This window comes from Trypanosoma rangeli (genome assembly GCF_003719475.1).
Source record: "Trypanosoma rangeli strain AM80 chromosome Unknown Tra_15.4_contig_00251, whole genome shotgun sequence".
Taxonomy (NCBI): domain Eukaryota; phylum Euglenozoa; class Kinetoplastea; order Trypanosomatida; family Trypanosomatidae; genus Trypanosoma; species Trypanosoma rangeli.
In genome coordinates, this window is record NW_021705993.1 from 16,082 (window position 1) to 28,850 (window position 12,769).

The window sequence follows — 12,769 nt, forward strand, 5'->3', positions numbered from 1 at the left end:
ATTATTATTATTATTATTGCTGTTATTATTATTATTATTATTACTGTTAATATTATTATTATTACTGTTATTATTATTATTATTACTATTTTGTTTTAATATATATGTTAGTTCGGACGGATCTGCTATTAGCTGCTTTTTAATCTTTATTTGTAATTGTTTTTTTTTTTGCTTTTACGTAAAATTATTGAGGGTGGAGCCGAAGGTTTCAAAATGATGGTTCCGGTTTACTTTTTGTTTGTTTCATTCTTTCTTTTGTTTTTTAATTCTTTGTTTTTCTTGTTTTTAATTTGCGATATTTTTTTTTTGTAGATGAATATTCCAATAGCGGAGTGCTCGCGGCAACAAGCCGCAGGAATTCAAAATGTTCTAAGTTTATGTACCGTTGATGCGAATAGTGTATTGGTGGCTTGCCATGGAACTACTGATTTATTTCTTTTGGCAATTGATAACAGCATCATTGAAATTGAATACATTTATGCGGTCAACTTAAGGACACCAGCAAGAAAATTGAGGCATATTTCTGCACTTGATGCCACTTTCATCTTGAGTGACGGTAAACTTTATTCGACCAGCTTGAAGAGAGAAAGAATGATTTTATTTCAAGCAATATTACCAGTGATTGATGCTGTAGTGACGGACTTCGACGTTGTTATTGTGAGGGAGGGTGCATGTATTTCCGTATTGGAGGCATCTGATGTATCCGTTTTTATTTATACTAGAAATGGTAAATTTTTGCTTAGCCGCTTTAAGGTGGCAAATATTAGTGCATGTAACTGGGTAACACCGGATTGTTTGTGTTGCTCCGGAGAACGTATGTTACATATTTACGGTGTTGATGGTACATATATGCTTTCTTTGGGTTCACATACAACTCCAGCACATTATGCAATTCCGTTGCCCGAGTGCTTTTTACCAAGTGATAAGATGTCAGATGCTAATAATGGAAAAAAAAGTTTTGTAGTTTTTTTTGAAGGTTGTAATCTTTATTTTGCGTATTATCTGGTTTTGTTTGTGCAAGTGGGTGATGTCTTTACGGAAACTCTTAGATTTCCAGTCTTTACTAGTTCATTACCTGCATGTGTTTTTTCTGTTGGACCATGGGTTTGCGTTGGAGGCTTGTTTGGTTTGGAGTTTTATGACTATAGAACTGGTTCATACGTCCAATCATCATTGGAGACGGAATCATATGGTAGTTATTCTTTTGCAAACATTTCTCTTGATGCCACCCTTGTACCCAACGATAAACTTTACTCAAGACCGCGATTTGGTATGTTTGTTGCCAAAAATACACTTCATACCATATGTTTACGTCCAATTTTGGATATTGTTGAGGAACTGAAAGATGATGCCGCATTTTATATGGGTTTGTTAGAAAGTTTAAAAAAATTTGGTGAATCTGTGCAAGCGATAAATATTTCGCAGTCGCATTCTCGATGTGATACGATTTCAACTACCAATATGTTTTTTTCAGATTACGGTTCAATTTTGGCTGGATTTCGTGTTTCTCTATGGGAATTTAAGCCTGAAAATAATGCTATGAAGGACAAGAAGAAACGAGGTTCAGTATGTGCTATTTGTGGTTTGGGAGCTTTGTTTAGTTTACAGTTTTGTGAGTGTCTATTGTGTCATTCGATTGTTTGCCGAAAATGTTCATGTGCACGATGTTTGCGTTTGTATGGGTATGATAATGTGGGTAGCAAAAGTATTATTTGTACTCAGTGTGATGGAAGGTGTGATCTAAACTTGTATAGATTGTTTATGTCACGTCGATATAAGCAAATTATTTATTACATAGAAGAATACCCCGAACGATGCCACAAATTATCCATCTCTGAAGTTATTTCTTCCATTCTGCCTCAGTGTTTTGTGGAGAAAAAGTTTGACCTTTGTGCAGAATTGATTGAAAAATGTATTCCGAAACATGATGTTATGTGGGACCAATGGGTTTTTCGATTTGGTTTGCAAAAACATATTGGATGTCTAGCGAGAGTGTATAACCCAAATTATTCCGATGAAACTATAAATACAGGTTTTTTACTTCAACTTGTAAAGTATGGGAGTTATGACTTGAATTCGCTTTTACAGCACTGGCCGCTTATGTCATATAGTGCAAAAACAGTTTTGTCTGGTATTCTTGCACGTCTTTCGTTTAAGAAACAAGAAGCTTGTGATTTACAATTATCATGTCAAATTGAAACGTTAACCTTTGTGGAATGGCAAAATGCTGTAAGCGAGCTTTACTTTGATGACGACGTAAATTACCTACTTAGGAGCTATCTTCATATTTGTTTTAAAAATAAAAATATATGGATGCTGCAAAAGGTTATATGGAGTATTTTGTTATGATGCTTCCATTTATAGGAGCTCAACGTCCACGAAGTTATGAAGTATTTGAGGGAGATATCTTGCGTAGTCAGCCCTTACGTGAATTTCCACCTCCCGATATTATTCATTTATGGGATCTATTGACTAGTCATAATATTGTTGAGGAATTTATTCGGTTGAAGGACTCTGGTGGTAATACCGTTTTTTTGACTCCGATTCTTATTTATTATCGTGAAGAATTTGGACGCTACCTGGTTGATTCTGTTCGTGCTGATTTTCTTAAAGACATATTAGAAACTATTGTTGATCAATTGAAAGACCAGCCTGTGCAACTTTTAAATGTATTGGATGCTCTTACAAGATTGTCTCCTTTAGCAACACGGGCATATCATTCACTTATGGCAGAGCTCTACTCGGAGTATGCTCCAGATAAACTCTTGACCTTTATTCAACATCCTCAGGTGAGTGAATTAAATTTGAAGAAACTTGCTCAATTTGTTGAAAAGCGAAAGATGTTTCGAGAACTTGTTTATATTGTTGGAAAAACTGGGAATGATATTGAGGCTGTTTGCATGGCTATTCGATGCATCAAAAGTGTACCTCTTGCAATGGAATACATTAAGGATCACCGTGATGATACTCGGCTTTTGAACTTGGTTATGACGAATGTGATTCAATCCCCCATTCTTATTGGTGATTTTTTGGACGCAGCTAGTGATTTTGTGGATATGAAAAGTTTTTTGCAGTCCATTCCTACACCAAACCGCCTCCATGTTTCTCATGGTGGTCCTCGTTTGAAAAGAGTACTTCAAGGCAAATCATGCTTTAAACGTGTTTTGAAGTCCTCTTTAGATTCTATCTCTGTAGATAATTACATTTCACTTAGTCATTTGCGGCAACAAAAGTGCAGGGGGGCGCGTTGTATACCAGGGGCGTTGTGCAGTTCATGTGGTCAAATTATTTTGGGGGAATATATGGTAAATAGTTCTGGGGCTGTCTTTCATACTGGTTGTATCTCACCTTCCTTTACACAGTACAAAAAGCGTGAAACCAAGATCAATCACCGGAATGGAAAATCCAGGAATAGTGAGGAAAATACCTCCAAAATGGATTATATTGAGTATTATACAAATAGGTCGCTAGGTACTTCTAATCCAATTAGATTATTGCCGGAGATAGAAATTTATCGAATTCTTTCTTTTTTGGCTCCACATGACCGAGAATTTTGTCGGGAGGTGAACCGTGAATTTCGAAAATCAGTTAACTCATTTTATCTTTTTGCCAAGAGGGAAGACGATAATGTCTTTAGTCGTTATTATGCCAGGTTGGACAGCGTTGGTGAGAGGAATTGCTGGTGCACCTTACACTTGGGAAAAATACCTGTATTTACTTCTCTGAAACGTGTGCAACGTTATCATGGCGGAACCGTTTAGCTGGGGAGTTTTCTATATTACCTTGAAGTTATTCGAGTCATGTGTGACAGCGTTGGAGCTAGAGGAAGTAATATATATATATAGTTTACCTTGGGAATGGGTTCGTACTTAGTGAAGAAATCCTCACATTCAAAGAATAAAAAAACAAACAAACCGTGTATGATTTCTTACGTTGATGGCATAACATTGGAGTTACCTGTGGCGTGTAGAACTTTTGTTCAAGAAGTGACTGTTGGGGGGCGGGGACTATCGAACATTTTTGTATCTTCAATCTGAAAGTGGTGTTGGAAAACATGCTAGTTCTACGGCTTTTGTTGCATTGCCATTTCGTGTCGCGTTTTTTTTTTAAATTTCTGACGCCTGTGTCTCTTTGTGCATGTGCGTATGTCTATGTCTTTGTGTATGCTAGTACAGGTGAAGTTTGCCAGTTAGGACTGCGGTGGGCATATGGGCCAAACTCAATTTGTTAAGGAGGAGCCAGGCAAGGAGGAGGTGCAAGGGAGGGAAGAGGAGAACATGCCCGCCTCTTCACAGGTTTTGACCTCCTCAACTATGCCAAATGAAAACTGTTTGTCCTTACATGATATGGCCCGTCCTGCACCGCGTCTTTTAGGGTTTGCCTTTGGCGAAGAGTTACATTGCATTTTACCAGAGTCGCTTAGCGTAATCATTGCCAATGCCCTTCCATCGAGTTGCTGGCCGGTTTCTCCTCGGCAACCCCAGTGGCATTTACTCTACAATAGTCAGATTCATGGACGCTCATTTCAAAAGCTTGTCCAAGGGTTAGTGGACAAGGGTCCAACCTTGATAGTCATCAGGGCCTGTGATTCAGCAAATGTTTTTGGTGGCTTTTCTATGGAATCTTGGCAGACAGTTGCCGCGCGAGAAAAACAAGATAAGAATCGTTCTGCAGCTGCTCGACGTGCAGCCCGCGAAGGACATGACACACAAGGTATTACTCATCGACCTGTCAACCAAGATAGAGCCTTTTTTGGTGGTGAAAACTGCTTCTTATTTTCTAACAAGGATGGCGGTGTGATTTATCGTGCAAGATCGTCTGTAAACTCAAATTTCATGTATTGTTTTGATGCTCATCCTCATAGTGACAAAATTGGGATTGGCATGGGTGGGCAACCCGGTCATTTTGGTTGGTTTCTGGACCGTTGGTTAGAGCGAGGGGCATGCCATGGTGTGCGCTGTGCCACGTTCGGCAACCCCCGTCTCACTGACGCGGAAGAATGGTTGATTGATGTTGTGGAGGCGTACACGTTGCTTCCAGATTTTGTGGAGGCACTTTCCAAGGTGTCCCAAGGAATGGCTGAGAGGGAGTCGTGCTTGAAGAAGCGCGCCAACGACGCAGATAAGGTGCTACTCGAGCTTTATGGATTCCACACTTTTGACTGTCGGGAGCGACCAGAGTGTTGAAAGGAAGTCCTATTATTATTATCAGTACTGTCGGGGGTGGTACCTTCTGCTTTTTGGCCGGATTTTTTTTTTTTTGGGCTGTAGCATACCATTACATGCAAGGAGGTTCACAAGTAGACCCTCGTATCACACACGACAGAACGGGAGATTACGGGATGATTTTGCTCAAGCTTCCGTCAGAGGTGCCATCTTTCTTTCTTTATGTTTTCTCATGTTTTTCTTTTATGTCCTCATGTATAACAAGTATCGTGTATGTAAGGAGGCAATGCCAGTACGGGAAACAGCCGAAACGAAAAGGGGGATGTACTTCTTAATGTAATTTTGCTAAGACAGAATAAACGTGGTACTAGTAATAGTAGTAATTTTTTATGTGCCGAATTATTTGTTGTGTTTTTTTATGGGCGACTTTCTCTCTCCTACTTTGTGTTCTTTTTCGGGGGATTTTTTATACCATAAGTGAAATCGTTCTGCAGGTGGCTGCCGGTATTACTTTATTGTGCAGAGGGAACCACACACTCTTTCGCGATGTCTGTCTGTATTCCTGGGGTGTGCCAGACAAAACATGTGTAGCGGATGTCACAGCAAACCTGTTTGTTTATCCTCTAGAGAATGGGAGTCATGTGGCATACGAAGAGCATGTATTTCTTTCTTTGGCGTTGGATGACATCATGTGCTTTTTGCGGCTTCACTTGTTTGCGGAGCATATGGTGTACGACCTGACACAGGTGCCTCTGCCAGAGAAGAAAAATAAGGGTATCTTTACCTCTACGGGTGCCACTGCACCTGACGGGGGGGAGGGGGAGGGTCATCACTCAACGACGTCGCCGCCACGACATCAGCTTCACTCATCAATGTGATACCAAACACGGTAAAGCGGCACAGACATTCGGTAGTGAACGGGGTTTCTCTTCTAGTTCTTCAGTGCCTTATGTAACTTATGCTTAACAGTGCATGAATCAACCGGTCAAAACTACTGGACTGTTTTCATAGTGCGTTTGGGGCACAGCTGGAGGTGGGACCAATTGTAGGATTGGGTGTTTGAAATGTGCTTCTCCACGCATGTGTTGTCCCACCTACTGGCATTATGCAGGTGTGCCACCACGACGAATCTGGAGGCCCCATCAATGAATGCCGCAATGATGCGCGGTGTGGCTCCCACGGTAGGGTGCAAAGAGAGCCTGTCCGTTGTGGAGACACGTGGCTCCCTTGTTAAGTCAGCGAGTGTTGCAGTTGTGGCTCCCCTAACAGATAGCATAGCGTCCCGGCATCATTCATGAAGCGAATACGGTGGAAAAGAGCAGCAACAATAACAACAAAAACAACGGCTGCCAGTAAGTTATCACCAGGGCTGTGACGAAATTTTTTTACAAACTTGCGATTGTTTCATCAAGGCAGTTGGTCTCCACACCCCCGCAGATTCAATGGAGTGGCGCCGTAAAAGACTGAGCTGCGGACTTTTTTGCTCATTTTATTGGTGCGATAAGCGATGAATTTGCAGGCAGTGATCTCTTTGAATCCTTTCTACATGAAAAGGTCTCTCTCAGCTTGCTACGCAATTGTGCGTTAGAGGATTTAATGCGCTGCATTGTGTAATACGCAAAATGCATTATCATGTGCTGGTGCATTACCATAGTCTCCTGAATTTTAAGGTGGTGACATTTATTCTCGATCTACTCCTTCCCATTGTGAGTTCCAAAAACACATCCTATGAGTAAAAAAGCCGCGACCTTAGCCTCTTTTGAAATCACCCTGCGTGAACCCCAACTACTGATGGACTGGTTCAAAAACTTTGACTATACCCAGGGTATGCCAAGCCTTTGTGAAGAGTTTGTGTCTGGGCGGTCGAAACTGGCAAAGGTATCACACAACTATTTCTGGGAATGCGTGACGAAACCTAGTTTTTTTTATTTATTTAATTTTCTGGAGCGTGTTCTTGTGGATGTTTCATTCACTCCCCTCTCTATCATTCTGCTTTTTCTGCTGATTTCTGGTGTGCAAGCGTGAAGGAGCGGCATCTAACAGTTATTTACGTGTCCGTGTGTATTGCATTAGGCACTGGATCTTTCCTTGTGCTTGTGTATTTCTTGTACTGTTTCTACTGCACCCGTTTTTTTTTTTTTTAGCCTCTGTGCAGGATGGGAGGAAAAGGGGTGAAAAGGGCGCCCCTGTTCACCAGGATCCTTCGGAGGTTCTTTGCCATCTGCTTTCTGCTAATACTGGTGCCGCTACTAACCCTTATAATCTTGGAGCATGCATCATCTCCTTCATCCACAACGATGGCGCCACACATTCAGCGACAGGCGGATGTGCTGAACGGAGAAGGTGCACTGGAGCGGGGGGCAAAGACACTCTTGGCTGGTTATGGGGGCGGAGATGAGGATGGGACGTTAGTGCCGCTAAGCGAGATTCCACCGTCTCCGTACTTTTCATTTGACTCACGTATTATGCCGCCAAAATTTCTTCGCAGTTTGCAGAATGCCTCTCGCCGCATCAACAAAAAATGGATCAGTTCTAAACTTAATCGATATGACAAGGTTGACATCTCAGACTGTGATACAGTAACCCCAGAATGCGCCTTGCACAAGTACCTGCTTAAGCGTGGTGTGAAAGATCCCAATCAACGGCCTTATCGAAAATGTTGCGTGGAGCATAAGGCTCTTCGAGAGACAACTGTGTGGGTGATACGGAAACTAAAATTCGCGAACATAACGTACTTTCTCTCAACTGGCACTGCTCTCGGAGCACGGAGGCATGCAGGTGCCATTATCCCATGGGATACGGATGTCGACATTGCGGTCTACCCAAATGACAGAAGCAGGGTGGAGGAACTCTTTTGCAACAACGGAGAGCATTATTTTAGGAAGGATTTGAATGGAAAACCTATGTTTTGGATTTACGAGTCGGAAAGTGGGAAACCCCAAAGTGGGCCCCATGTTGAGATCTTTTACGATCCCGTCTACACGCGTTTTCCGCATCTGCTACTTCCACTGGAGGGTTGTTTCTTTTACGATGAACCTGCGACGTGCCCGAGCATCAAGCAGTTTGAGGAGTGGTTCCCGAGTGGCTGGAACGTCTACAGCGGGGGTCATTACAACGGTCCCAAGTTTTGCGTTGTTCGTGAGAATGGCATTGCAAGGGTGAGACGGCGGTGTTGATTGAGGAGGAAAGGGATGACTCCAAACGAGCCAAATACCTTGCGGGCGACGATAACAAACTTAGACCAAGTACGGCGAGTAAAAGAGAGGGGAACCTTACGGACATCAACGTTGCGGGTTGGCCCCTTATTGTCTTTTTCTTTTTTGTACTTTTAATTTTTATGCGCATTTGTAGCAATCAGGCCTTGTGTGTGTGTGAGTCTGATGCATTTCTCTTCTTCCCCCGTTTTTTTTTTTTGCATAGAAAGAGTTTTCAACGTGGGCAGTCAAAGGACGTTTACTTTTTTTATTTTATTTTTTGCTGCAGCGGGTACGGGATGAAGTGGTGCTAATCTCGCTTTGGGTGGGAAGACTCCTCACATGCCTCTCTTCATGTCAGCCCCGCGGTGAGTGTGTGCCACGCCTTTTGGAAGTTGCGGAATGCGTTGCATTGTCCATTGAGGGGACCACCCCATTCACTTCTTACCTCTTTTACTCGGTTGGTCTCGCACGTTGTGCGATCTGTATGCATGTGTGTGTATGCAGGCTTAATGTAGCGGATATGCATGTAAGCATATAGTTGTCTTTTTTTGTTACTCATTTGTCCGCGGCTCGCCGTGTAAACTTGAGTTAATTTCGCGCTCTCTCTGTCTTTCGTCTCCTCCTTGTCTTTCATTTTTGTGTTGTGGGGTTTTGTCTGCCTTTTTTTTTTTGTGTGTGTGTACTACTACTGTCAAGAGGCTTCCACCCCCCAGTGAAGGGAAAAGAAGAAGGAGGTTATTGAAGGAGAGTTTGCTGACTGGTGACTGCAGTTTAATTTATTCTCATCTTTTCCCCACCGCCGCCCATACACCTATTAGGGGAGGAAATATATACATTCTTACATACACGCAGGTATTAATACATTACAGCACTTCCTATTGCGAGGGAAGAAAAGACAATACCAAAGCTCGCGAGGGAGTTTGCCACCTCCTCTTCTCTTCTTTTAACTGAGGTTTTGAGTTGCGCTTCTCCTGCAAGAATGGAAGACGCTTTGGCGGATTCTTCGGATACCCATTGCATGGAGAAAATCTATTCTTTCTTGGCGGGAATAGATCCTATGAGGCCCCCCTCGTCAATTGTGATTCTTGCTAAGGACCTTGACGCCATGGCGAACGCGGAGCGCCAGTACTGGCAGATCAAGGCAAAGTACTTTGATGCGCTAATTTTTTTCAAAAATGGAAAGTTTTATGAGCTCTACGGTTACGACGCCATCATTGCCCACCGGGAGTTTGGGCTCAGGTTGTCGCCTGAATCTACTAACCGTCGCAAGATGCGACTTGCGGGGGTTCCAGAGCAAAGTTTCAGTGAATGGGCGCGCCTCTTTGTTTTCCGCGGTTACAAGGTGGGCTGGGTAGAACAGATGAGAGAGGATGCGGATAATTTACCTGCCAAGACTCCACGCGCAAAGGTGCTACAACGCGAGTTAGTTGAAGTTCTCACACCTGGCACCTTGACAGATCCTGCAATGGTGAGCGGTGCTGGCTCTGTTTTTATACTGGCTCTCTTCCCTTTGGTGAAGGGCATTGTGGATGGCTTGGCGGTGGATCTCTCACGTCATGTGGTGTATCACTGCCCCTGTGGCGCTGAGAGGAATGACGCAGTGCGTGAGGAGGAGGTGTTGCTCATGCTGTGTGCTCTTTTGCAGCAGCTTCGTCCACGTGAAATCATCTTTCCACGTCATTTCTTGGCAAATACCAGGCGAAATGAGAGAGGGACAGTATTTGCCAAACGCTTGGTGAATTGGATAGAGAGCGAGGGATTTCGTGTGGAGTTGGTGGATCTTCCTGCCCTTTCATCTTCAAACGAGAACTCTGATGGTGTGGACATTTCTTTAGATGCACGAAAGTTTTTGGAATATTACTTTCAGACATTAAAACTTTTTCACGCCGTACCCATACTCTCAGAGGCGGAGCCCTACACCTTGCATCTTCCGTATGCGTCGTCTAACTCCACCATTGTTTGCAACCCTGCAGCTGGATCTTCCCACGCGTCATCGATATTATGGCATGAACGACGAGAAGATCGCGGACTCGTACTTGATGCCACAACGGTGAGTAATTTGGAACTGGTCAATAATCTTCGAGATGGCGGGGAACGTGGATCCCTGAATCAACTTCTCAATCGCTGTTGTACGAATGGAGGAAAACGCCTCATGCGATCGTGGATTTTGCGGCCCTCTGCTTCCTCCCGTGTCATTGTAGCTCGACAGGAGGCTGTTCGCTTCATTGTTGCGCACAAACTGGGCCAACTTTGGGGTGAGGGTGGAGAGCCAGATGTGACGCCGGGAAGGGCAGCGGCACACAACACGACTCCAACGAGTGCAACAACGACAACCCCTACAGTGACAGAGGAGAACAAGTGTGGGAGTGAGCCCAGCTGTGGTGTGAAGCGAGAGCGGCTCGTGAGCGGTACATTTGAGATGCGTTTTGCCGGTCTTGTGGATGTGGACTTTGAACGCAATCTTTCGCGCCTAGCAGACATGAAGAGCAACAACGATGCACAGGTGGCTTTTGTTGATCCCCTTGTTCAGTACAAGAAACAGTTTCAAATCATTCTTGCAACCGTGCAGGCGTTTGAGGACATGGTGGAATGGTCCCGTGAGATTCAAAGGGGGATGTCTGCAGCACCTTTGCTCTTGAAGGAACTCTGGGCGCAGATAGATTCCGCTGCTCCTGCGGTGAACTCTATTGGGAGCTGTTTTGACCGCAGTGCAGCTCTTGCGAGTGGTGTCATCGCTCCCTCTCGAGGAACATCCCCCACGTACGATGAAGCAACGGATAGCCTCGATACCATTGAGGCGAAATTACAGGAGGAACTACATCGGCTGAAGGAAGAGGTGTTTGCAGGTGCTGCGATCAACTACTGCGTCATTGGCAACGATCGCTTTCTTGTGGAGGTGCCAATTCGTGCAGCGCCAAAAACAGCTTTGAGTGGGTTTCTTGAGCGATCACGGAGTGGCAAGAGTGTCAAGTATGCTGTGACCTCCCTTGAGCCTCTGGTGGAGGCGCATAAGAAGGCAAAGGTGATGAAATCAAACGCCCTTCTTTTGGTACTACGAAATGTGGCATCGCATATGTGTAACTATTTCCCACTCTTGTACGGTGCCACAGAAGCACTCTCATATTTTGATTGTCTCTTGAGTCTCGCATCCCTGCAGAACTGTGGAATGACATTTGCGTGGCCTATCGTGGAGGATGACAAGGCTGGGGCAAGCGTGGAGGCAGAAGAACTAACCCATCCCTTCCTCAGTAGAGACTCAGTACCAAACAGTATTCACCTCAATGCAGCACAGGGGCGTATTCTGGTTCTGACAGGCCCGAACATGGCCGGGAAAAGTACGCTTATGCGTACTGTCGCGGTAAACGTCATCATTGCACAAATGGGGGGACCAATTTTTGGAACACGCATGCGTCTTGCCACGGTGTCCCGTATCTTCACACGTATTGGAGCGCGTGATGCTTCTCACAAGGGGCAGAGTACGCTCTACGTTGAACTGAGTGAAACAGCTGATATCCTTTGGCATGCAGACCAATGGAGTTTGTGCCTAGTAGATGAACTTGGGCGTGGAACCTCCACGCATGATGGTTACGCCATTGCACACGCAACTTTGTCCTCGTTAAAGCAACGCCTTCCTGTTTCTCCGCTTCTCCTATTTTCCACACACTACCACGCTCTTGCGCAGGAACAGGTTGGTGGGGATGAAGTAAACGCCTCGTCTTCGCATCGGCATCAGGGCTCAATAGTGCAGCTGGGGTACATGGATTTTGCCCTATCAGATGGCAAAAACAACCGTGTTCCGACGATCACATTTCTCTACCGTTTAGTTTCTGGCATATGCACACGCAGCTACGGTGTTGAGGTGGCTCTACTGGCTGGTATTCCCTCTTCTTTGGTAAACACGGCAGCCCTTAAGTCACACGAGCTTGCCTCTTGGAATGACTGGCAAAAAGACATCCACACCATACGACGGTTCCTTAATTTAGCCAATCCGGGAATGCTGCTGAAGAAAGAGAAGCCGTAGGGCACTCAGACACGTTTACATAAACCCAGTGTCTCTCTGTGTGGTGAATTATACTCACAAGAGACGGTTTAAGTTTGGAACAAACACATAGAGCCAACGACAGAGACAGACAGAGTGAGAGAGTGAGTCAGCGAGAGAGAATGCATAGTATGCAACTCTCTTGATTATTCTACCAAAAAAAAACACACACAGACACACCCTCTCACATGAGATATTGTCAGTAGGCCATATTCAAGGACGAATGTCGCTTTCCCTTGATAGGCGACTATTGTTTCTAATTTATTCTTCTTTCCACTTTACGATTTGTTGTTCTGGTAGGACACTTACTTACGCGTACTATACAGAACTCCGTGGAGAATTCAATGAATGACTCGTGAAAAACAAAC

At 44.2% G+C, this 12,769-nt stretch overlaps 6 protein-coding genes across 6 annotated transcripts, besides 6 other annotated features; all 6 read left to right on the top strand.

Annotated features, from left to right (window-relative positions):
- Window positions 1–90: a microsatellite.
- A 46-nt stretch (window positions 91–136) lies between these two features.
- Window positions 137–176: a microsatellite.
- Window positions 177–233: 57 nt separating this feature from the next.
- Window positions 234–285: a microsatellite.
- Window positions 286–312: 27 nt separating this feature from the next.
- On the top strand, window positions 313–2,349 carry TraAM80_06675 (putative vacuolar protein sorting-associated protein 41; the record flags this gene model as incomplete). Its single annotated transcript, XM_029383508.1, has 1 exon — window positions 313–2,349. The coding sequence occupies one exon, from the start codon at window positions 313–315 to the stop codon at window positions 2,347–2,349; it is 2,037 nt and encodes a 678-aa protein (XP_029236688.1).
- TraAM80_06676 (putative vacuolar protein sorting-associated protein 41) lies at window positions 2,346–3,761 on the top strand (the record flags this gene model as incomplete). Its single annotated transcript, XM_029383509.1, has 1 exon — window positions 2,346–3,761. The coding sequence occupies one exon, from the start codon at window positions 2,346–2,348 to the stop codon at window positions 3,759–3,761; it is 1,416 nt and encodes a 471-aa protein (XP_029236689.1).
- A 367-nt stretch (window positions 3,762–4,128) lies between these two features.
- Window positions 4,129–4,169: a microsatellite.
- Window positions 4,170–4,208: 39 nt separating this feature from the next.
- On the top strand, window positions 4,209–5,186 carry TraAM80_06677 (PIF1 helicase-like protein; the record flags this gene model as incomplete). The annotated part of the gene is made up of 1 exon (XM_029383510.1): window positions 4,209–5,186. The coding sequence occupies one exon, from the start codon at window positions 4,209–4,211 to the stop codon at window positions 5,184–5,186; it is 978 nt and encodes a 325-aa protein (XP_029236690.1).
- Window positions 5,187–5,554: 368 nt separating this feature from the next.
- Window positions 5,555–6,043, top strand: TraAM80_06678 (putative brefeldin A-inhibited guanine nucleotide-exchange protein 1; the record flags this gene model as incomplete). The annotated part of the gene is made up of 1 exon (XM_029383511.1): window positions 5,555–6,043. One exon carries the CDS (start codon window positions 5,555–5,557, stop codon window positions 6,041–6,043), a length of 489 nt encoding a protein of 162 aa, XP_029236691.1.
- Window positions 6,044–6,484: 441 nt separating this feature from the next.
- Window positions 6,485–6,509: a microsatellite.
- An 812-nt stretch (window positions 6,510–7,321) lies between these two features.
- Window positions 7,322–8,341, top strand: TraAM80_06679 (uncharacterized protein; the record flags this gene model as incomplete). The annotated part of the gene is made up of 1 exon (XM_029383512.1): window positions 7,322–8,341. One exon carries the CDS (start codon window positions 7,322–7,324, stop codon window positions 8,339–8,341), a length of 1,020 nt encoding a protein of 339 aa, XP_029236692.1.
- Window positions 8,342–9,341: 1,000 nt separating this feature from the next.
- On the top strand, window positions 9,342–12,383 carry TraAM80_06680 (mismatch repair protein; the record flags this gene model as incomplete). Its single annotated transcript, XM_029383513.1, has 1 exon — window positions 9,342–12,383. The coding sequence occupies one exon, from the start codon at window positions 9,342–9,344 to the stop codon at window positions 12,381–12,383; it is 3,042 nt and encodes a 1,013-aa protein (XP_029236693.1).
- Window positions 12,384–12,481: 98 nt separating this feature from the next.
- Window positions 12,482–12,523: a sequence feature (GA-rich).
- Window positions 12,524–12,769: the final 246 nt, after the last annotated feature.